We start from the raw sequence: 25969 nt of genomic DNA, 5'->3' as shown, positions 1-25969 counted from the left end.
CCTGTTTACAGAAAAGAAAAAGGAACTAGCCAGTGGTCATTTTCCTAGTAATGATGACTTTTTAAGGGTGGCTTAAAATTTCTTCCAAATTGGCATCCAGGCCTTGCCACATGATTGGCAAAAGTGTGTAGGCCATCGCCTTGAAGGGGACTATATAAACAAATAAATGGAAACCATGGACTTTGTACAGGTCTTTCACAGATAGTCTTAGAACTTTTCAGCCAGCCCTCTAGTTTGAATATGGCTACTTAAAATAGATTTCTGGGGGAATTCTTTGTGATTAAAATGTTGAGAGGGGTTTGAAAAAACCCCAGTTTGTACATGGCAAGGTATCTTTAACATAATGTAGCAGTAATAAGTTTTCTGAAGGTGCAGCCAGAGGGAGAATTCATAAGGATCTTTGTTCCTAACGTTAAGTACATTATCCTTTAAAAGAAAACTAAGGACACATCAAATTTCAATATTTATTTTAACATGGAATGCTAATTTTGTTTTATTAAAGCAAGATCTTGTGAACAAAAGCTAAAATGTATAACAGTGTATTTAACATAATAAGATGAAACTTTCACAGAAATATATTCTTTTTGATAACTGTCTTAACATAAATAATAAATTCTATATATTCTATAGCATTTCAGGTGTGAAAAAAACCCAACTCATCTATTTCAAAATATCAAACTTTCTGCCCTAAATTTTTCTTCTTCCAAATATGGCAGTAAATATATGACCAGTATTAGTATTTTTCACTTTTGAAATAATATATATGTGAACAATCTGGCTTGTTGTGTCTTAAATAAATGTAATTACTGCTCTTTCAATATAAAATTCTGAAATTTTGTTATAATTATGCCTAATTAAGTCAAGGGGTGATTTTCCAAACTAAAGCCATGAGTTGTATTATCTTAATGATAAGAGGAAGAAAAATTCTTTTAAGAATATGTAGATCTGTATAGGTAAATGTACTGACGGATCATAGACTAATCACAAGATCCATAATATAACAAGACATTCATTATTTGAAAGTGGAGGAACTTTAAGATTTAATTAATCCATTGTACATGAAGAATTTGAATATCAATTCCCTCAAAGTTTAAATAGTACTGTCATTAACACTACATAAAAATCACAGGTGACTTCTAACATATAACTTTACTCTGTTTATAATGTAGGCTAGTCAGTAAAACAATCCACTGACTAGTAAAGTATGTCTAGAATTAAAATAAAACAGTAAAATGACCATAGATTATATACACACAACCTCTACATTAAAGATATAATCTATATAAAGTTTAACAATTTCAGCATAATATACACTTTCTAACAATTACATTATATACAGACTAATAAAATATTTAACAACTAAAAATTATATCCTAATTTAAGATCTTAAAGAATAGTTGTTTAACGGATCATCAATTTTAATCTTAAATTTAGCTCATGTTTTGACACTGTAAATTTCACTTTCAATAATGTTGTCACTGAACATTTAAATTAATGATTCGCTTGTGATAGAAACTTGGTGCAACCATTATATAAATAAGATTTCAATGACCCTGTACAAATAATTAATTCACTTACAAATAAATAATGATCCCCAGTATTAACATTATCTAAAAAATAAAATGTGCATGTGAATACTTGAAGCAATATTGTTTAATTCTCTTTAAAAAAAACAATGAATCTGGATTTTGAATGGTTAAATTATATTACTATTTTTTTTTAAAAAGTCTATTGAAATTCAAATTGTGAACAGCATAAATGTAAAAAAATAGTAATTTAATTTAACCATTCAAAATCCAGATTCATTAAGAATTTCCTAATGATTTTTTTTTTAAAGAAATTACCTGTTGAATGTTTTATAAAACCAATGGATTATAGTTTATAATGATTTAAAGAAGGTTCCCAGAAAAGTATTTATCGGGTGGTTATTTCCAATAAAGGTATGGCAATTTTGTATATATGGAAAGTAGAGATATCCAATCTTACTAGAAAAATACTGGATTCCCTGAAAAACACTCATGGAGCGTACAGGACAAAAATGTCAGGGTTGCCCTAATCGACAGCCCGACGATTAGGAATATCTGCACGCTTAACGTCAAAGGTTGCACGCTGAGATTGAGTGCTTGATGTACATGTTGATAAACTTTATGAAGAGTTAGACGTACAACACTTTCTGAGATAAAAATCACGGAAAAAGACGCGGGCAGTGGATAATCCAAAGACAACATCGTCTTGTGTATGCAATGAATTCTCCTCCGACACAAACATGACCTCTTTTGATCGATTTTTTTATAGCATGGGTATTCCATGACAATTACAATGTTTTCAGAAGGAATTGAAGCAAATTTATGATAAATTAATTAGTTTGAATATGTTTTTAGGCCAAATATATCATCAAATCACCCAGTTTGTACGCGGGAATGTATCTTTAAAAAAACCATCAATCTATTAATCTGAGAATACTTAAAGCATTGTAACGAATTTAGACAATATATATACACACAGAGTATGACATATGTAATAATAACAATATGATATATCTATACCTATATTTGCACCATATCTACACAACCTACTATTGCACAAAACATAACATAGAGGAATCAAGTATAATATATTAACATCTTTTAATTGTTAATATAACATTATATAATAGACATATATAATAATTTAAATATATAACATTACACAATATACAGTAATATTTAAATTGGATGGATTACACAATTTTCTTTATATTCATATTTAAATCTGATTAAGTGTTCAGAAAAAAGCAAAATGTCAAAACGATTAGATTAAAACATAATTTTAAAAAAAAGATGAGCTAAACGTGTAAGACCTCAACACTGAAACCATTTGACACCCAATTCCTATTATTCAATAGAAAATCATGAAGTGTAATACATTTTAATTATATAAAGATGTAATGTAAGAGCTAAATCTGCCTAATTCAGATCTTTCGTTTGGCCTCAAATGTTATATAATTTATTATTTAGACATTTATCCACATGCTAAGTTCATAGTCAACTCTCTACACCATCGGATAGTTTTGATTTTCAACACAATTGCCAGTTAATAATTTAATTAAAAAATGAATAATCGAGACTTAGTTTATTATCGTAACAATGGTAGCCATGACAATTGGGACTACACTGTTCTACAAATGGACATAACTCAGTTCAGAATGAGAGAGAGAAATGGGGTTTAACGCCCACTTGACACAAACTAGGTCATTTCGGGACTAACATATGGTTCAATTTTATTTCATTAATTTGCTTGTGTGCAGGGGTCTTTAGCAATAGGGGAGAAACTGGAAGACCCAAAGAAAACCCACGAGGTTGGAAAGGCGATCCTACTCCTTGTCATATACAAGCAGGGAATCAAAACTAGTCTAGATTTAATTGACGTAAATTGTCGATTTCATTGGATTTAAAAAGTTGATTTGTTTTGTGGAATGATAATCAGTCTTCATTTAAAGTTTGATATCTATATTTAAAGCCAGTGTTGAGATATAACCAGTCAGCCAGAAATGAAACTTCGATTAACCCAAATCAATACTTTATTTTGACCTAACTCAAAAACTTTTAGCTCCTAGAAATCAGCTTCTTTTCCCCTGATATCTGTACCCATATTCATTTGATCAAACTATACATTTCTTGTTAACAGTGTTACTATGGTCTAGTTTTATAGATATACTCTGGGATATGAACTATATAATTTATATCAAAATACAACATAAATATATCCTAATACATACAATCTCTTTCTTTCATTAATAACATATATACATATTTAATACAACACTGTAAATATACATGTACATTGTTAATCCATATCGACTCTGTGACCACAAACAATTAACAAGTGCACTTATTCTAAAATTATCCCACATCATACCCAGATATTGTTTTAAATGCTCACAGATTTCCATAAATTTTAAATGGTGTTTTAATACATTGTAATTACTTGGTTTACAAAAAGGACACTGATTTCTTTCCAAGATAGTGATTCTCACTAAACCCAGATCTTGAAATGTAACTTAATCATAATTTTAATTAAAAATATAAACAGTCATATATTTAAAGACTAACATGAGCATACAAATGTTAGAAAACCATCATGTCTCCTGCAACCTGTAAATTGTCTGTCATTGAAATATGGGACAGATGTATTCTAAACCATAATACTGAGTTGTTTTATTATGAAATAAGAGCAGCACACTGTTATTTTTATTTAAACATTGATATCTGAATCAATAGTTTACTGAGCTCAAATGTCACCATTTGTCATTTTGTAGGCAAGAATATTACATGACACAGTCAATAGGTGGTAAACGGGTAACTAAATATATCATTTCAAATAACTTGTATTGTGGTTATTTCCTAGATCTAGTAAAATAACTGAGTATTTTATGATACAGTAAAAAAAAGACACTTCTATTCTAACTTTAAACTAAACTGAACGAAATAGATAATGAATGGGTAGTGTTTACAGGTTAAATAAAGAACTTATTTTCAAAATTAGGCTGCTCACATTAAGAAAATCAAACCAAAAATAAACAAGAATTGAACCACACTGTACAAGATTTGTACTATAGGTCACAATTCTTACTATAATATGAGATCTAATAACTGGCTTGTATGTTCATATTTCTCAATGAAGCAGTAACATAAAATTTGTATGTGAACGGAACCAGATTTTCCACACAAATTGGATTAAGATCAGCTGATATACATGTACGAATGAGATCTGTAAACTACATGCTTCGTTTAATGGATTACACAACCCTGTTAAGAAAATCTAGTGTCGATTTAAGAACAGTACAATATTTTGATTCAGAATTTTTAGACAATGTAAACCAACTATATTGTTACCTTTTATAAAACCTGGAACTGTTCCTTTCAAACCTTATTGAGTTTTATCTTTAAAGATAATCTATGGCTCTCCCCTCCCCCATCACCACACAAAACAAATATGAGGGAATTAAAAGTTAATTGTGGGAATTTTTGTTATTTTGTTTATGAGTTTTGCAATCTGAACATTAAAACCTTTGACTTCATAAAAGAAAGCAGAGGTAGAGAGTTTATAATTGTGTCTGCCTCTTTAGAAAGATTTTCATCTTTAGCGACTGTGGTCGGAGCAGTGGTTGTCGTTAGTTTCATATTCTTTAAGATTTCTTCAAGAGGCTGCATGGGTTTCACAGACGACCTAGGTGCATCTAATAATTCAGACTGGAAAACTGGAAAAAAATAAAAATAAATTTTTTATAACATAAACATTAAACATAATCAGGGTACTTTTCCTGGAAGGATTATTACAAACTATCTTTATACTCAAATACTGGAGAAAATAAATCATGATAATAAACAGTATGAACTATTGTCCCTGCATACTGTTTTTATTAAATATTTTTATACACATGTAACATATGAAAACATTTTTCTGAAATTGCCGGAAGCCATGGATATAATGTGTATTGCAATAATATATTTTCAATAAGTGTTTCACATTCCAAATATTGGCTTTTTGTGTTTTTAAATGACTTGTCTAATCCAAAAGTTAGTTATTTTGTTGTGTATATAATTCAGTTATATTTTCATAGACACATAAAGATATCATCTAATGACGTTTGTTATTCAAGTATTATTTATACTAGTTCACGAAGACCTACATTATAACAGTTCAGTATGTACGATATAATCTAAATTAACATAATTCTATAATTAACATTACCAGTATGTATTAATATACATATACTGTTACAAACAGTCATGACCCAAATTATATCTACATAAAAACAAACTACACAAAGAAATGCATGTGGTGTGTACACTGAATATAATAAATTAAAATATTTTAAAAGTCAGAAGAAAAAACATTTAGATTAAGAGAAAAATACAAATACAATACTAAACATAAGATTGTATCCAATATGGCATAAACAAATCTCAATAATTCACTGGTTTTACATTACATAACTACATACCAGTTTATAAAAGCAAACTACCCCTTTTTCTTGGATTGTTTTCCTTATCGTTAGTTTGTTTTCATTTTGAGTTAAGTCTGTACAGTGCAGTGGATACTTACGGCTAGCCGCCCAGATCCATTCACTTGAGCTGATATATATATTATTGTTTGTAATGTCCATGGATTTGTCTTGTGTAATTGTTTATGTGTTGTGTGGTCCCCTTGCACTTACTGCAGTACATTAAATGGATATAGCTATGTTTAGAATATGAATGCCTATATGTTCCAAGTCTTTTAATCACTGCAATCTTCTTCAACACATGTAAGACAATTGACTTATCATTTACAATGTATATATATATATAGATGTTGTTTTTAAATTGTAATATGCATTAATGCTTTGAATCGGACATTATAATTTATATAAATACGTTAAATGAACCTAAACCTGACCTGGACAATTTTCAGTGACAAAATAGAAAATTGCAAATCACCCAATGTGCCAACAAAGAACAAAGGGGATGTTCCTCAAGTATGGATCATGTTCCACAAAAAAGGATAAAAGTCAAAACTTGAATGACCATGAACTTCATAACTTACACCAATCGAGAGAGAGAGAGAGCATTTAATGTCCACTAGACACAAATTAGGTCATTTCGGGACTAACATATGGTTCAATTATATTTCAAGAGAGAGAGTTTAATGTCCACTAGACACAAATTAGGTCATTTCGGGACTAACATATGGTTTAATTTTTTTTCAATAATTGGCTTGTGCGTAGGGGTTTTTAGCTATGTGAGACCAGCAGCTGCCAGGCAGGATACGGCCACATTTTCGAGAGATGGATAGAGAACAAGCTAAAAAGAAAGTGATTTTTCCTACAATCAAGGGCCATAATTCATGAAGTTACAATTCGATATGTGCAAATATCGAAAGGAACCAAGATCTTTGGGTTATAAACATGCATTTCAAGTTTCATCAAAATCGGATTAAAATTGTGACCTCTACAGGGTCCGCAAACTTGATATACCATATTTTTACACCTTTCGCGTACAAGCGGCAGCCATTTTGTCCGGCAGTTTTGGTTTGATTTTCAGAAAATTTGAACTCAACCTTTATTATGGTGTTACGGGGATACATTCAAGAGATTTTTAAAATCAGATAATAACTGTGAGCTTCAGAGGGACCACTAGCTAAAAAAGATGTTTTTTTCGTATAATCAGGGGCCATAATTCAGGACGTTACGATCCGATATGCGACAATATTGAAAGGAGCCAAGATCTTTAGGTTATAAACATGCATTTCAAGTTTCATCAAAATTGAATTAAAATTGCGACCTCTACAGGGTCCACAACCTTGATATACTATATTTTTACACTATTTGAGTACAAGCAGCGTCCATTTTGTCCGGCAATTTTGGTCCGATTTTCACGAAATTCGAACTCAACCTTCATTACGGTGTAACGGTGATATAATCACACATTGTTTTAAATTGAATAATAATTGTGACCTCCAGAGGGACCACAAGCTAAAAAAGATGATTTTGCGTACAATCAGGGGCCATAATTCAGGAAGTTACTATTCGATACATGCCAATATCGAAAGCAGCCAAGATCTTTTGGGGATAAACCTATATTTCAAGTTTCATCAAAATCGAAATAAAATTGTGACCTATACAGGGTCCGCAACCTTGATTTACCATATTTTACACTATTCGTGTACAAACGGCGTCCATTTTGTCTGGCAATTTTGGTCCGATTTTCACGAAATTCGAAGTCAACCTTCCTTAGGGTGTAACGGTGATACAATAATACGTTTTTTTAAATCGGATACAAATTATGACCTCTATAGGGTTCACAAGCTAAAAACGTGATTTTTCGTACAATCAGGGGCCGTAATTCAAGAAGTTACGGTCCGATATGCGCGAATATCGAAAGGAACTGAGATCTTTGGGTTATAAACTTACATTTCAAGTTTCAACAAAATCGGATAACCAGCAGCTGCCAGGCAGGATACGCCCACATTTTCGAGAGATGGATAGAGAACAAGCTAACAAGAAAGTGATTTTTCCTACAATCAAGGGCCATAATTCAGGAAATTACAATTCGATATGCGCATATATCGAAAGGAACTGAGATCTTTGTGTTATAAACTTACATTTCAAGTTTCAACAAAATCGGATAAAAATTGTGACCTCTATAGGGTCCACAACTTTGATATACCATATTTTTACGCTATTTGAGAACGAACGGCGGCCATTTTGTCTGTCAATTTTGGGGCGATTTTCACAAAATTCATACTCAACTGTCCTTAGGGTGGAACGGTAATATAATAATACGTTTTTTTAAATCGGATAAAAATTATGACGTCTAATGGGTCCACAAGCTAAAAACATGATTTTTCGTACAATCAGGGGCCATAATTCAGGAAGTTACGGTCCGATATGGGCAAATATAGAAAGGAACTGAGATCTTTGGGTTATAAACTTATATTTCAAGTTTCAACAAAATCGGATAAAAATTGTGACCCCTATAGGGTCCACAACCTTGATATACCATATTCTTACGCTATTTGGGAACGAACGGCGGCCATTTTGTCTGTCAATTTTGGGCCGATTTTCACGAAATTCGAACTCAGTCATCCTTAGGGTGTAACGGTGATATAATAGAACAGTTTTTTAAATCGGATAAAAATTATGACTTCTATAGGGTCCACAAGCTAAAAACGTGATTTTTCGTACAATCAGGGGCCATAATTCAGGAAGTTACTGTATAGGGTCCACAAGCTAAAAACATGATTTTTCGTACAAACAGGGGCCATAATCCATGAAGTTTCGATCCGATACATGCCAATATCGAAAGCAGCCGAGATCTTTTGGGGATAAACCTATATTTCAAGTTTCGTCGAAATCGGATAAGAATTGTGACCTGTAGAGAGTCCACAAACAATTGTGGACGGACGGACGGACAGACGGACGTCCGGAAGGACAGGGGCGACGGCATAATACGTCCACGTGAAAATGTGGGCGTATAAAAATTGTGACCTCTATAGGGTCCACAAGCTAAAAACGTGATTTTTTTTCGTACAAACAGGGGCCATAATCCATGAAGTTTCGATCTGATACATGCCAATATCGAAAGCAGCCGAGATCTTTTGGGGATAAACCTATATTTCAAGTTTCATCAAAATCGGACAAGAATTGTGACCTGTAGAGAATCCACAAACAAATTGTGGACGGACAGACAGGGGCGACGACAATATACGTCCACATGAAAATGTGGGCGTATAAAAATTGAAGGACCCAGAGAAAACCCATGAGGTTGGAGAGATGGAGAGATAATCCTACTCCTCGTCACGATCAAAGACTCCCGGCTTGTCCACCCCCTACACAAACTAGATATGAAATTTGCTTAAGTCACAACAGCAGTTCTAAGGAAGCTAAAATGTAATTTGTTTATGCCGCCCCGACACTGGACAGAAGTGACGACATAAGCCACCAAAACAAACTCAAAACAATTCAAGTGAAGAAAAAATAAAAGGGAAACATAATCAAATTTGACAGATGTAAAACACATGGAAAAAAAGAAAGATAATACATGCATACATTTAAAAACTAAAAATATTCTGCAAAATAAAAATCTTACCCCAATCCCATTCATCTGATTATAGTATATAGGGAAGGTAAAAATATTATATTATTACAATTTGTCTGTCTATACATTTCTTTAATTAGAAATTGACAATACTGGTCATGCAATATTTTATTATGGTAGGATAGATGATCTAAATATCATTAGTAAGGATGGATGGATGATAAATAATTCTATTACCAACTTGTACTATGGTTTCATGCAATTTTGTAACACATTTAATAATTCTGTATAGAAATAAAGCTTTTCTAACCTCTTCAAATTTTTTTCAACCTCTGACATAACAGTTCAGGGGCAGATTCAGGATTTTCAGAAAGTGAGGGGCGTGCAGCCCCCACTTGGGAGTGCGAAGCCCGATTCGCCACTGCAAAAAATGGGGGTGGGGGGCGGATCCACGCTTGCAGTTTGACACAAAATAAATTCCTGCAAGGATCTGATTAGAATTTACAAATGTATACATGGAAGGAAGCTTTATGTCAATTCTTGAAACATCATACGTTTTCAATATAATAAGCCTATGGCAATTTCGTCTACTAATCCCAGGAGTGTGTAGAGTAACTGGCTCATTTGACTGAGTTCTGACACATTCTAATGTTTAGGGACAAATTCTAACTTTATAATGCATGGAAAAAGTGGGAATTCTATACTTCATAATACACGGTAAGGAAGGTATTCTAAACTTGTAACTGTGATCAAATATGTATCCTCGCGTATGCTGGGGAAAAATAAACTAGGGAGGCAAATTGTCAATAAATGGAAGCCATTGGGGTCACAGCCTTGTAACTTCTTTTATGTTACATTTCATCCATTAAAGGAGATAAACCTCTTTGATTTAGGTCAAAATATAGTATTGAAGCCCATATAATAAAACTTTTAATTTAATCAGAAGTTAAGTTGTACTGTGGACACAAAATTCGTTATATTTCAACAATCCCTTAGATGTAAAATTTCAACAATGACATATCCCACAATATATATTATCATATAAAATCCAATGAAACCAACAGCTAATATTATCAACTGGACCCAAGTCAAAGACGTTGAGTCATTTTCCGTTTATCTGACTCCTGCTTTCTCTCCCACCTAGATATTCACCTAGTTTAGATCGCTGTTTGGACCATAAAAACAACAGTAAATGTGCAAAAAATTTCAATTACCTCCAGTTTTTATACTGTTTTCATTTTCTTGTAACACCATAAAATCTAGATCCAGAGTTTTTGCTGAAACAGTAAAATATGTGATGAAATAAAAATGACCTATTTCAATGTGTACATAAAAAAACCAAGGACAAGTTGCCAGGCCAAGAAACATACGCCCGCAGCATCATTAACATAACCATTGTGTTTAAATAATTTTAGCGTCCAGCCAACAAAATTTTTCAAATTGATCATGAGCCGTAACTGAGCAAGTAAATACTGTGTATAAATGTCAAGTCAATAGGATGATAACTCTAGCCTCTTGAGCATCCACAAGCTTTTTCAAAATAGTCAAGGGCAATAACTCTATAAGAAATTGCTTAAAATCAATAGGTTTTGAATTTATTATCTCACGAATAACACCCCTGAAGTCAATCTGATGATAACTTTAGTCCCTAGGCTTAGAGCTTCCACAAGGAAGTGTGGACGGACGAGTAGAGGGCAATATGCAAGCACATTTCAATGTGGGCATATACATGTAAAATTGAAAAAAAAAACCAGCAGAAAAACATTCAGATCTGTTTCCTCATCTGTTATTGACTTAATTTTTGATAAGGAGAAGTCTACAGCTGTGTAATTTGTCCTCTGTAAATATTAATCTGGTACTATATCTTCAACCTGACATCTATTGGCTTTGTTTGAAAGGGTATTAATAGTTTCTGTCAATTTGATACACATCTATTACCATAACATGAAAGATTCTGTCTATTCTACAAGAGATAGCTTGATAAGTAAAAAAACAACTTAACATTCTTAACAAATCGCAAGATTTTGATTGGACAGAAGATAGGCTACCAGGTTATGAAACTTACACACGCGGCAGTAAATCATCCGAGTAGTCCACAAAGGTTGTCACATTATGGTTCTTTTATAAGTTACTTGAAACAACAGATCTATATTTCGTTTCATTTTCTTTATACTTAGATGGCCTCCCCTACATTAAGATCTGACAGTTTGTTGTGGGAGTTCGTATCAGGGGTCAAACCATTATTACAGTCATTCCATTAACCAATCAACTTTGGTGTTTCAAGTGGCTATTTGGAAATACAAATTTTGATTTGTTTTGTTTTCTTTCACTGAGAATGTTTACCCACAGTTCTGTGTGGCACACGATAAGAACATGAATCAACAGACCATATGATTGGCTAATCCTTTACATCACCCAGAAAGTGGGTTATTTAACAGATCCTGGTGTAGTGAAGACAAGCAATTCAAATTTTGAACTTTAAAAAACAAAACGAAATAGAATCTGTTATTTAATCAGAACTGGCGTGCTTTCGATTCCCCGGTTGTACGTGACGAGAGTAGGGTCACCTGTCCAGCAACATAATTTGAAGTCTTTAGTAAGATTAAAACAGCCTGGGACCCCATTTTACATGAAAATAATGAGAAGCAACACCAATTTAAAATTCTCAAATATCCTCCATAAAATGGTCTTTACTGACATAACTCGATTAGTAGATTTAATTTTAGATATAATGACTATATTGGGAGCTTTGTTAATATCATTTCCTTACACCTTGCATTTAGTTTTTCTATTAGATATCATGGTTTTCAGTGACCAACTCAATGTATGTAAAATGAAATGAATTTAGGAGGGTTAAAATCTAAATGGGTCAATTAAGAATGGCTTAATATTTTTCCCCATACATGTAGTCTCTACAAGTTTAGTATCTTTCATATATTCATACATTGTCAATTTGACATTGCAGCTTCTGGGTATCTAATATTATTGTTTTGCAAACATTACCCCATACCAATAATCATCTGTAGTTTTGCATTTACACATGTACATTGTCAAAATCTGAGATTTACCCAATGAGTATTGCAAATAAATTTTTGAGGGAGCCAAGGATTTCTGAGAATCATTGTGCATCTATAAGTTAATTCTACTAAACTCATGATCACTGCATCACTCATGATAAATGAAGCGTGCCATTTATTACTATAAAATCTTATGTGTATAAAAAGGTGTAAAAGAGCCTACCTTCTAGAGGATTAGTGAGACCGCTATTGTCCCAGTCAAACTCAACCGGAGGCATATCCTACAATAATATACAGAGCCACAAATACTTAGGGGACTAAACCTCTTTGATTCAAGTCAAAATAAATTGTTGAACTGGGATGATCTAATGCTTCAATTAGTAACAAGCCTAGCTCTGTACAATTAAATAACTTGGTCTGTTATAAAAATTTTGTTTCATTTTTTTAATTAAAGGGTCAACTAGTGAACAAAACAATCATTGAGTGATAAAACAAAATCAGTTATATCTCAAATTCAGGTTTACCAAAGGATATAAAATTACAAGGCAAATCAAGACATAAAATTTACTCAAATTGACACTTTTATTTTTGATGCAATCTAAGAGGTCCTATCCGTTTAACATATAATTTTATGTTATGAATAAATAAAGTCTGAAGGATAAGCATTACAAATAAATTTCTAAATATCTAAAATAATTTACATTGGAAAAAATGTTGTTCATGCATTATCAAATTATCAAAATTCGAAAATATAGAGCTCTACTATATAAAGTTTGGTTAAATAATATCCAGGAATTTATTTCTGCTTTTAAGTCAAGCATGCAGGAAACAAGACTGATATTAATATAATCAAGATATAAAAGCAATTATAATAAATTTCAACTGTGCGTATTATAGTTCTATTGGAATTCTTATCTATTTTGTTAATCCATTTGTAGTTAATAACAGATAAAGGTAGGATAATCCGATTGAGTTAGATTGTACAATGAATGAATAAAACTACAAAAAGCATCAAAAAATGAGATTAGTACATATAGAAAAAAGAAAAATTAGTGTTAACGTGCAGAATTAGAAAATGTATTAATAAAACAACAATTACATTACAACATTAATAGTAAAAATATATAGTTAGAAAAGGTATATCAAAATAGTTGTTTGTTTAGCAATAATTTCATAATTTTAACTGGTTGTAATATTTATAGAAAAGTATTTGTAGAAAAGAATGGATGTAGTAATATCAATCTTTACTGCAGAAAATTAGGTATTAGGATTTCTAGAATTTCAGTATTATCTAGAAATGGTCAAACCTTTGGCTCATAAGAAGTACGAATAGTAATACTATATTACAAGATTTTAAATAAAAGCTTCTGTTTACTGCTTTAACAAATAGCCTCAAATACCATTTCTAGAGATAGTTTTGTTGGGGGCTTTTAAAAAGAGAAGAGCACTTAAAAAAGAATAAGAAGTTGTCTCATTTTATAATTATACCTGAAGTGGAGGGATGGATTCTGTATTATTAGGTTCAACTAATGCTGCAATATTTTTATCTTTTTTACTATCAATAGCTCCACGAATAGGTTCCAGTATAGTTAGACTAGTTACAGATAATGGTACACTTTGTTTCTTTAAACCAAAGAACTGAAATATACAATTATAAATCATATTACTGAAATTAAGTTTAACCCAGTGTCACCATCACTGTTTGGTTTGGTTCCTGTCTCTTATTTTTGGATAATACAAAGTAAGAAAACTAACACCAGGAGATTTTTGCAAATAAAATTGCAGACTTACATAATATACAATACAGTACACATTAAGCCTAATAATAAATAATATGTTTTATAAAGAGAAGATGTAATTACATACAATCAAATTGAACAAATATAGCACCAAATCAAAGCTTTCACCGATACCTGGTAGTATAAGGTGAAAAGCACTCTTGCTGAAAGCTTCATTAAGGCTAGGGAAAAAAAATCAATTCTGGGATATGATAAAATAAATGTGCGAGTATTTGTATTTTTTTAAGTTGTTTAATGGTCTCAAGCTTAAGATGTCAGTCCCGAGATGTTGTTTCAATAAATTACACAATGTCTTGCTCTCAACCATTAAACCACACATAATATGACAACATTCAGGTGTCAGGTACATTTCGTTTTATTTTTTTTTATATTGAGCTACATGGACATCTGACATATTTTCTTTGGCCAATTAAATGATCTGTAATAGGATACATGGCTTCATTTTGTGGTGATGGATGGGACTTTCAAACTACAATTATATGACTTATAAGAGTGGATCTGATGGCTTTTTGTGTTATACATGTACATAATGTAGTATGACAGGCTGATGTACATACAATTGTCATAGATTAGAAAGTAGTGTAAATATGAGAACAACAAACTGTAACTACATTACAAACAAATAATGAATCCAATCAATATTGTTTCTCATTTTCTTACCATATTCTGTGTGTCTATGTTCAGAGTTTTGAATAAATGATCATTGCTGTGGGATTTTTTCCATTGATAAATTAAGGCATTGGTATTATCATAGTCATAAATCTGTTTCAAAACTTTCTTTTCTGAATTTTGGCTGAAAAAACAATTTTAAATGAGTAAATAATAGGCCTACTGGTAAAAGAGAACTTACCATTCACATTAGAAAGGGTTTTTCAAATAAGGGTTATGATTTAGTGTTAAAAAAAGTGTTGATTCAATCTTCGATATGTACATGTAATATATGTATATGTGCCTGGTTACTGGTGTCAACAATAAAAACTCTGTCAAGGCTCATTTAATACATCAAATTTATCACTCTTTTATTTTAACTTAATTTTCATTAGTAAAGTAATGTGAATGTAAGCTTATTGCTTAACACCCTTTCAAACTTTTTATTACTATCAACATTTTCATCTTCTGTATTGCATAACATTCTTTTTGTTTGTTGTTGCATTCAGAATTATAAGTGCATCTCTCAAAAGAGATTTACAATCATCCATTTATACAATGTAAAGGTAGTTGATTTTCATTACATCTCAGTATATATGTCATGTTAAAAATCAAAAGATATTTTTAAATCATTAACTATAAGTCTGACTGGTAGCATGTGTTTAACAAATAATAATATTGGTTTATTATCTGTACTGTACTTGAACATACAGTAAGACAGATCAATAATGTCAATCAATAGAGTTCTGTGTTAATATAAATCATATTGTTTATGAAATAAATATAAATCATAGTCTGATCATAAATAACTATATTTCACTATTCTACATTGTATGTACACAACACACCTTATAAAAGGTCATATTAATTAAGGATTCAGGATACACTACTTAATATACTGAACAGCATGCAGATAGCAGTATAAGTATAACAATCCTTAGATGTTTATTTGATTGTTCAGGAAATTAAAGGAAGCATCAGTAATTATGTACATGAACTGGTATTTCAATATTGAAGATTTTTACTTGTCTATTCAGGCAGATGTGTAAAATAAAGTATAAATTCTTGCAGTATGTTTACTCCCCATTAATGTATTATACATGTACATTTGTACCTATTAATGCCCATGGATAGCTAATACCTCAACTGTTATGAAGGCATTTATTCGCTTGTTTCCTATATTTTCAACCTCAATTGTGAATGTTTAAATCATGTTATTTTCTCCTAATTATCTGAATTCTTCATACTTCATATCATACAGTTGCACAAGTTTACATGTATAACCTATTTTCCATTAATCACATGTGACACTAGATTTTTATGTGTACATGTATGTACACATTGGATATATACATGTACATGTACGTAGCTTTAAAAGCAGGCCAAATACATTTACAAATAGATTAATGTATATATACATGTGACACTAGATTTTTATGTGTACATGAATGTACACATTGGCTATATACATGTACATGTACGTAGCTTTAAAAGCAGGCCAAATACATTTACAAATAGATTAATGTATATATACATAGGCCTAAAGAGACTTGTAAATTTACATACCCATTATTGATATGAGTAGGTTGTTGATATATAGAACCAACCAATAAACTTTCTAATAAAGATATGTCCTGATTCTTCACTATATTATCATCATTAGTATTAAAACATGCATGTAATACAGTCTTTAATTTATCTATCTGTACTACTACATTCACCTGTAACAAACATAAAAACACAATGAAAACAACCGGCAAATTATTAAGTTTCATTTACTCCAACCAATTCTGTACCTCTCAGTCTCATAGAGTAAATAATTTTCACATTTATCAAACAGAACATCTAATACATGTATATTCATTATCGTTATGTAAAACATTTGTTCCGGATTTTATGCATGCTTATGTTGTTAAAAGGGCAAAATGTAAGAAAGACCCCAGGCCTAATATTCTACCCTTTTGAAATAAAGTGATTATTATTATTATAATGTCTCTGATTTGACTAGCAGTAGCAGTGTTGCTCAGGATAAAACAGTGATCATTGTGTATACATGTACATCCATTACTCCAGCAGCCAGACCAGACAGCCAATTACATGTACTAGAATAAATACAATGGACTCTAATTTGTCTATATTAAAATTCCTTGTAGTCAAAACTTGAATTTAGGAAGGAACGGTTGACATAATAAAAATAATTAATAAGATTTGGACTTAGGTAAATTTTGTTGGAAAATAATTTGTTAACAATTTTATAATACCCATCAGTGATGGTTGAAAATCTCAATCTAAGTAGCCAGAAATTCATACTACAGTCATACATGTATGGCTACTTAGCTGAAATAATAATTAAATTTGTAAATTATTCTGTTCATGCAGTAAGATTTCTATGCTCTTATGTAGTCTTATCCAATCAAAAGATAACGGATATCAGTACCTGTGATTTTACTGCTTCCGGTTGTTTATAAACTTGTTGCTTAGTAACACCTGTATCAAAGTCATCATCTTCATCAAATTTTCCCCAATCATCTTCCTCATCTACAACTTTAGCTTGATCAAATGATGCAAAATTATCCTTTTTATCTTCAAATTTTGTTAGACTCTGATTTTCAACATTCGCGCCACTAAAGTCTGCGAAATCATCGTCATCCTCCTCCTCATAATTATCAGACATAGGTTTTATTGAGTCTAACTTTACGGCACTACCAGAATTAATATTCGGCCTACTAAATTCTGCAAAATCATCATCATTCTGTGATTTGTTAGGTAATGTCACAGAACTAAAATCTGCAAATTCATCATCATCATCATTGGATACAGTTTTATTGTTTTCAACTGTAGGTTGTGTTGCGAAATCATCGTCGTCTTCCTCCTCATAATTAACAGACATAGGTTTTATTGAGTCTGACTTTACGGCACTACCAGAATTAATATTCGCACTACTAAATTCTGCAAAATCATCATCATTATTCTGTGATTTGTTAGGCAATGTCACAGAACTAAAATCTGCAAATTCATCATCATCACCATCATTGGATACAGTTTTATTGTTTTCAACTGTAGGTTGTGTTGCCGAGCTAAAATCTGCAAAATCATCATCATCATTGTTATTATCAACCACTTTTTCACAATCATTCGATTGGGGCTGATCATTATCAACTGATTTTGCTGAAAACGACACAGAGCTAAAATCTGCAAAATCATCATCATCATCATTACTGACAACAGAAGTAACAATATCACCTGTCTGAATATTTGAATTATTATCACTGACATCATTCTGAACACTACTAAATTCTGTAAAATCATCTTCTTGTGCAGAGTTTTCACTATCTTTTATCTCATCGTTCTCATTTGAGTTGTCAACTGACAGTGATTCTGTTTCATTTGCTTTACTAAAATCAGCAAATTCATCATCCTCATCATCATTTGAATTTTCATTATTAACAATTTTACTTTCTTCTGGTTTTTCTATATTGTCATTAACAAAACTATTCTGGTCGTCAATTTCTTCACTGTGATTGATATTTACATTGTTCACTGTCGTTGATGTATCATCATCTTCTGAACTTATTTCCAGCGCTTTTAGCTTCAATGGTGGTACACTATCGGCAGTATTGTCTCTGGTTTTGTCAGTATCTATCACTTCCACAGGCTTACTCTGGGTTATACACTCAGAATTTGTATCACTATCTGAAGGTAGTTCCATTTCTACCTCATTATTTGAAATCACAGAATTACTTTTGTTATCAGAACTTTTCCAATTTGAAGATTTTATTGTTTTATCTGAGAAATCAGCAAAGTCTACAAAATTATCATCAGTTTCTAATGTGTTATTTTGAGTGATATTTTCTGGCTTGTCAACAGAATGACTATAAAGGATTGAGGAATGAGCTGCCTCTTTCGATATGGAATGCAAAGCTTGAGAGCTGTACTGATCAAATTCCTCGTCCGAATCAACTAAGTTATCAACTGATGCCTTAGATTTAACATTCACTGAAGATACAGGTATTGTACTACCCGTGTTTTCTTCTTTTGAGCAAAGACTTTGATCTGTGTGTACAACATCTGAGTTTAATTCTGGTGGTGATTGTTGAACGCTGATTATATTCTCATCATTCACATTAGTATCGGTTGGTAATTCAGGTACCACGTCCGTTTCATCATCATCGATGGAATCAACAGTTTTATCACAATTATTTAACTCAATAGTTCCCTCCTCAGACACTGGAATAGGGGAAATATCTGTGCTAAACATCCCAGAATCAGAATCACGTTTCATGCCCCCTGGAAGAACAGTTCCATCGAGATTGGAATCAGTGTTCTCTACACCGTTACCATTATTGATATGATCATCTTTTGTCAGAGGTAATTTTTGTACTTGTGGTTTTGACACAGTATGAATTTTACTTTCGTTGAATGATTTGAAGTCGGCAAAATTGTCACTTTTATCAGAACCTATATGATGATTTAACACTGGTTTGCCATTTTTTTTGTTTGTACTAACATTATCATTGATATAATCGGAATCATATTCATTATTGGATATATTTATTTCTGATGCACTATCGTCAGCACCAGTAAATGTTCCAAAATCTTCCTCATCCTCCCCCCAGTCAAATGTCTTCTCATCCAAGGGAGGTGGAGATTCTGAAACCATAGGAATGAAATTAGACATCTTTGGTTGTTATTGTTTGAGTTTCTTTCAGTTACAACACTGCCATCATTAATTTAATATAAACTGGCTGAAAATATATAAAAAACAAAATTCAGATATCTATGCCATTAATTTGATTAAATGTATGTCAGAGCTTTAAAACAAGCTTACCCTTGAAAATGTTAGTCAGTCTTACTAAAAAGCAAATACCATCAACCATTATAATTGTTAAATTCAAATACAGAACGGATTTATATCTTAATTCAACAATGACAATTATTTTTTTTCACAAATTACTATCAGACACAATTGTAAAAAAATAAGTTCAGTCTTCGCCTCATGGCTGATTCACTGTGAAAAACAAAATTGACTAGCTTACGTCAGGACTACTCAACTGGTTTAATTTTGAAATAGTTTATCACAATTGACACATTTTTGAAAGCATTAATCATTATGCTACTATCATTTGCATTTTAACAAAATAGGTCGTAATGCCTAACAGCTGTCGAACCTTATTTATGTAGAGACGGCGAACTGGAGACGCCCTGCTCCGTTCTTCTTGGTCTTTCTGCAGAAAAGCAGGTGCTTTCCTCAGAGGGTCATAAAACTTTAGGGATGCTTACGGACTATTTCATTGAGCATTAACAACAAATTTTTAAAAAATCTTATACACAAAACCAACCTCTTAACCCATGGCTTCAATTAAGTAAACAAGAAATGTAAATAATTTTGACATTGTAGATTTCCACATAGATCGAGTCCAATCACTTCCGGAAAAGCGCCATCTGTGGATATGTGTTTTGACAATCAAGACTATATTATTGTTTTTCTTCTAGTGTAAGGTAAATAACTCTATTTAAAAGACGTGTAGTTGCCTCCCTTCTGCCATTAGATAGCGCGATTTTACACGGGCGCAAAAATGCGGCATAATCTGAAGTCTTTGCGAAAGTCGGGTTTTGTATTAGACAACCTCCAAACACACAGCCCCGTTTTTGTATTTAGCGGCCAAAAGTTAATATTAAACATGCATTATTATGCAAGAGTTAAATCTGCCGATCTTCCTTAAGATAGACCTGAAATACTATAGTATAGGCTATAATTATAAACTACCCGGTATTAATTTTAATTTGACAATATTAAAAGACAATATTGGCGTCATTATCACATATGTGATAGAACTGGTTAAACACGTTCCAAATATAATTCTAACACAGAGATTATTGCTACGATAGATGCGTTATGAAGATTTCAAGATGATGAACGCAAAAGGAAAATACGAGTTATCCTTCTTTTTATAACTGACTAAGTGACGAGTGATAACAAATACACGGGCGAATTTCTGCTCACTAATAATTCCTTCGAAGACCAAAAGTTATTATATGAGACTGTGGGAGGATACCTGACAATTCAGAAAAATAATTGACTGTCACTATAGATAAGCGAAAACGAGAAAAATAAAAAAAAAGTCCGGGCATTCCCATGTTTTTATTAAGTATAGAATGAATAAAAACAAGGGAATGTGCGGATTATTTCTATTTTTTCGTTTTCCCTTATTTAGTGACATTCAATTACTTTTTTGAATTGTCAGATTCTCTCACAGCCTCACATAACAACTTTTAATCTTCGAAGGAATTATTAGTGAGCAGAAATTCGCCCGTGTATCTGTTATCACTCGTCACTTCAGTCAGTTATATAGAAGGATATATCGTGTTTTCCTTTTGCCTTCGTCACCTCCCTTTCTTGAAATCTCCATAACGCATCTATCGTAGCAAAGAATTCTGTGTTAAAATTATATTTGGAACGTGTTTAACCAGTTCTATCACATATGTGATAATGACCGACACCAATATTGTCCTTTAACATGACAAGATAATGAAGTCTCGATGCCATCGGATATCTCCGATATTAGAACGGTTCAGCCATATTTTGATTTAATTTAAAAATGGAGAAGCGAGGTTTAGCTTCAAACAATCAGTACGCGGTGGTTACAATTAATGAACACATCTTGTCAAACCTTCAAAGGCTAATATATATCTTCGCTCACAATAGAGAAATTTGAATGAAATTTTCAATATATTCATTTTGTATTATCTATTTTCGAACTATTATAGCAAGAATGGCTAGCTCTTTATCTAAATCTTACATAATGTATCGTTAACAATCTATTCTCACACGCTGGTCCATAAAGTAGGCATATACACCAATATCGGGCGTTGAGCGAACCAATGCGCATTTTCTATTTTTTTTTTTCTTCTTTTATTTTAAATACAGCAATTTGAAATTATCAAACCTAAAATTTGTAGCAACCATAAAATCAACTACCAATGTGTTGAACCGGAGAGGCCATGATACAAGAAAGAGACAGTGTCATATACGATAGCCTAAAATACTCGGTCGACTGGTCGAGTGATATGAAGTAGGCATATACACCAATATTGGGCGTTGAGCGAACCAATGCGCATTTTCTAGTTTTTTTTCTTCTTTTATTTTAAATACAACAATTTGAAATTATCAAACCTAAAATTTGTAGCAACCATAAAATCAACAACCAATGTTTTGAACCGGACAGGCCATGATACAAGAAAGAGACACAGTGTCATATACGATAGCCTAAAATACTCGGTCGACTGGTCGAGTGATATGAGGTGCCGATTGAGAGACTCTATTGTCAACTCAAAAAATATAATGCTAAACTTTATATTTGCTAACTTGGTTTTATTTCTTTGGTAGGAGATCCTGCTATCCTGTGATACATTTTTCAAGATCTCAAATATTATTATGTGTGCGCGTAGTTTTTAACTTATTCTCAGCGCCCCACGACCTGTCGTTTCGGAGTTTAATCCCTAATAGCACGATAGAGCCCACATTTTTTAACGGATTTGTTTCAATTTTGGTGTGAAGCATTGGCGCCATGAGAGGAAGGCCCCTATCGATGTTTAGCCCACCTAGTAGTTCTGGAGTTTCCCCCCACCCCCTTTCCCGAAAACCTTGTTAACGCAATAAAGGCTACTGTTTTTAACCGATTTTGTTTTTCAAATGTGGTGTGAAGCACTTGGGCCTGTCGATTTTCAGTACTCCACAAAATTCTGTTCCAGAGTAACCCTCTTTGTCCGTATTTTTTTTTAAATATGGGACGATGAGAGGACGAACCCTATCGATATTCAGCATTCTGTGACCCGTTCCTTAATATACCCCGCTCCCTGAAAGCCTTAAAGTTAACGTCATAGAGGCTTTGTCGGGTAGTTGAGTGGTGACAGACATAAGTTAAAAAGTAATTATAAGGCCCAAACACCTGGAAAATATCTTTCCCTAGGGTTAGGGCTCGGGTTCTGGTTAGGTTTACAAATAACATGTCAAAAGTACAAATTGAAGCTGTAAAAACGGTGGAATATGGGTAAAACTATTCTGAAGGGTTGGGGTTAGAATTGTGAGTATAAACACGGAAAGATATTTTCCAGATCGTAGGCTACAAAGATCAAGTATTATCAATGGCAATACTAATGCCAAGCGCCCTCTATTTATTATGACAATATAAAACACAGTGCATAGTATAGTATAAGGGAGGGAACTCTTGTTGAAGTCCTTGTTTATTACATTTCCTCATAAGATTAAACGTAATCTTAAAAAAAACTAAACAGATCAATTTCACCTAGAAACCACAAAAAAAGTCTTTAAACACAGAAGAACATAAAGTTACTAAACTTTACGTAAGCAGGTGGTTTCCTAACACGAGCAGGAAAACGTGACCCATCATCTGGAATAACATCATGATGAACAACAGGCAATAGATGTACATTTAGCACAGGTATATCCATTGGAATATCCATTGGAATATCCATATCTACCACTGAATCAACAACTTCATCATCAGATGCATGACGTAACAATATCTGATCAATATGACGTCTCGTGACTCTTCCATCTGTTGTCTGAATCTGATACGATAACGGACCTGTAACTTTAACAATTCTCGCAGATATCCATTTAGGTCCATAACCATAATTTTTTACACTAACGCGATCATCGACTTGAAAGTTTCGAAACTTAACCTTCTTATCATGTGACTTAATTTGACTCTCTTGTTCTTGTTGAACTTTAAGTGGAAACACACAATCAAGACGAGATCTTAACTGACGTTTCATAAGTAACTCTGCGGCATGTAAGATATGCGATATGTAAATAAAAGTCTATTTAATCTGTCATCTAGTGTACTTTGTTTATTCTTCTTTAACCAATCCATCACAGTTTCTACTGCAGGTTCTGCTAAACCATTACAACTGGGGTGATAGGGTGAACTGAATAACTGATGAACCCCGTTTTTACATAGGAAAGTCTTAAACTCTTCACTAGTAAAACACGAACTATTGTCAGAGACAACTGCTTTTGGTAAACCATGCGTTGCAAAGATACTACTGAGTTTAGTAATTGTTACTTTTGATGAATTTGTACTGCAAACTAACGCTTCTATCCACTTCGAATGTGCGTCAACTGCCACTAATATCATCTTCACCTCCACTGATCCCACGTAATCAATATGAAGACGAAACCAAGGGTCAGAAGGTCAGTCCCATGGGTGCATTGGTGCAATTGCAGAATTGTTCCTATGAGCTTGACACGTCACACAACTCTTTGCACAATTTTCTACAACCAAGTCTAGATCCGGCCACCATACATAAGTACGTGCTAAATATGTTATCTTATTGACACCAGTGTGTTGTATGTAGTTCGTCTAGAATTATTTTACGTCCATTTGGCGCTATTACTACTCTTGCGCCCCACAAAAGACAATCAGGTTTGAAAGAATCATCCACATTATTAGGCCATCCTTTTAGTACAAACTGACGAACCCGTGACAAAACTGATTGATGTGATGTCCATGTAGCAATCTGTTTAGCATTAACAGGTTTTTTTCCCTATAGACCCGGTCAACAATACAAAATCAGTTTCATCATCTTCATTTGGAGTTTGTGTAGGTAACGTTACCCGACTTAATCCATCAGCGCTTGCTATTGCGCTTCCTGACTTATAAATAATATTATAGTTATAAGCGCGTAGCCAAACTTTCCAGCGTTGAACTCGCGGAGATACCATCTGAGGAACCGCCTTCTTCTCACTGAATAAGGATAGCAACGGTTTATGATCAGTAATTAATGTTACACTTCTACCATATTATATATACTTGTGAAATTTCTTCATACCAAATATCAACCCACAACCTTTTTTATCTATAGTTTTTTTCAGCAGAAGTTAAGACTTCTTGAAGCAAACATAATAGGTTGTGCACTACCATCAGGCATAATATGATCTAATACCGAACCAAGTCCATATGGTGAAGCGTCACACGTAAGTTTCAAGGGTTTGCTTGGATCATATAGTGAATTAGGAAATTAGAACTCAACAACATCTCTTTTGACCGTCCAAATGCAACATGATGAGTTTTATTCCATTTCCATCTTACATCTTTTATCAATATGTGGTCTCAGAACTGTAGAATCTTGTAATTCTGTCTAGGGGCATCCTTATTTCTTTAATCTTCTGTTCCATAGGATGAATGCCAGATGGATCGATACAATATCCCAAATAGCTAACTCGCGACAATTGGAAACTACATTTTTCTTTCTTAAGACGCATATTGGCTTCCTTTAACCTTGTGAGCACTGCATCAACATTAGCGAGTTGATCTTCCTCGGTCTCTCCTGTACTAAGTATATCATCCGGTAAACCGCAGTGTGAGGTATATCACCTAACAAGTTTTCCATCGTCTGTTGGAATATAGAGGGTGGTGAAGAGACACCGTAACCTAGTATATCGGAACAGTCCTTTATGCGTGTCTATTGTTTCATATTCCCTCGACTCTTCATGCAATACCAACTGTTGATAAGCATGAGTTAAGTCTAACTTTGTGAAAGTTACCTCACCAGCTAACTTTTCCCACAAATCTTCAAATTTCGGAATTGGGTACTGTTCAACAGAAATAAACTGATTAACTGTCAACTTGTAGTCACCACAAATTCTAATAGTATGGCCACCTTTCAATACCGGAACTATTGGGGCTGCCCATTTGAAGAATTTAACATGTTCTATCACTAAATCCGGAAGTAATCAGTCCAGTTCGTCTCCAGTCTCCCGTTTCATTGTGCAGTGTACTGACCTTGGTTTATAAAACTTTGAACCTGGAGTTTTATCAACACGAATATGAATTGCAACACCTTTAAGCTTGCCTAAACCTCCAGAAAATACTTCTATGTAACGTTTTAAAACATCTTTTAGGGTTAATTTAACTTTGTT

General features: G+C 32.8%; 1 protein-coding gene across 4 annotated transcripts; it reads right to left on the bottom strand.

Annotated features, from left to right (window-relative positions):
- Positions 1 to 450: 450 nt before the first annotated feature.
- Positions 451 to 20464, bottom strand: LOC126821773 (aftiphilin). Of its 4 annotated transcripts, XM_050550264.1 has the most exons (9): positions 20364 to 20464; positions 17462 to 19769; positions 16591 to 16745; positions 15037 to 15169; positions 14066 to 14215; positions 12801 to 12858; positions 10775 to 10837; positions 9612 to 9626; positions 451 to 5239 (listed from the first exon to the last, which is right to left on the bottom strand). In XM_050550264.1, exons 2-9 carry the CDS (start codon positions 19700 to 19702, stop codon positions 5019 to 5021), a joined length of 3036 nt encoding a protein of 1011 aa, XP_050406221.1. In that variant the 5' UTR covers positions 19703 to 19769; positions 20364 to 20464; the 3' UTR covers positions 451 to 5018. The 4 variants fall into 4 exon arrangements, 3 of the variants coding, with proteins under 3 accessions (XP_050406221.1, XP_050406222.1, XP_050406223.1); XM_050550265.1 differs by lacking the exon at positions 9612 to 9626; XR_007680491.1 differs by lacking the exon at positions 12801 to 12858 and having other exon boundaries at positions 5124 to 5239.
- Positions 20465 to 25969: the final 5505 nt, after the last annotated feature.

Source organism: Patella vulgata, chromosome 5 (assembly GCF_932274485.2).
Source record: "Patella vulgata chromosome 5, xgPatVulg1.2, whole genome shotgun sequence".
Lineage (NCBI taxonomy): Eukaryota > Metazoa > Mollusca > Gastropoda > Patellidae > Patella > Patella vulgata.
Note: the sequence above shows the minus strand (reverse complement) of the source record. Positions and strands in the feature narration are given on the sequence as shown.

What these genes read in the sequence shown, in the direction of transcription:
- LOC126821773 (XM_050550264.1), bottom strand. Translation starts at nt 19,702, where the DNA reads ATGTCTAATTTCATTCCTATGGTTTCAGAATCTCCACCTCCCTTGGAT. An exon ending in CGGAAGCAGTAAAATCACAG is followed by an intron (nt 16,746 to 17,461) that starts GTACTGATATCC and finishes TGTTTGTTACAG; the next exon opens with GTGAATGTAGTAGTACAGAT. An exon ending in CCTACTCATATCAATAATGG is followed by an intron (nt 15,170 to 16,590) that starts GTATGTAAATTT and finishes TTGTTTTTTCAG; the next exon opens with CCAAAATTCAGAAAAGAAAG.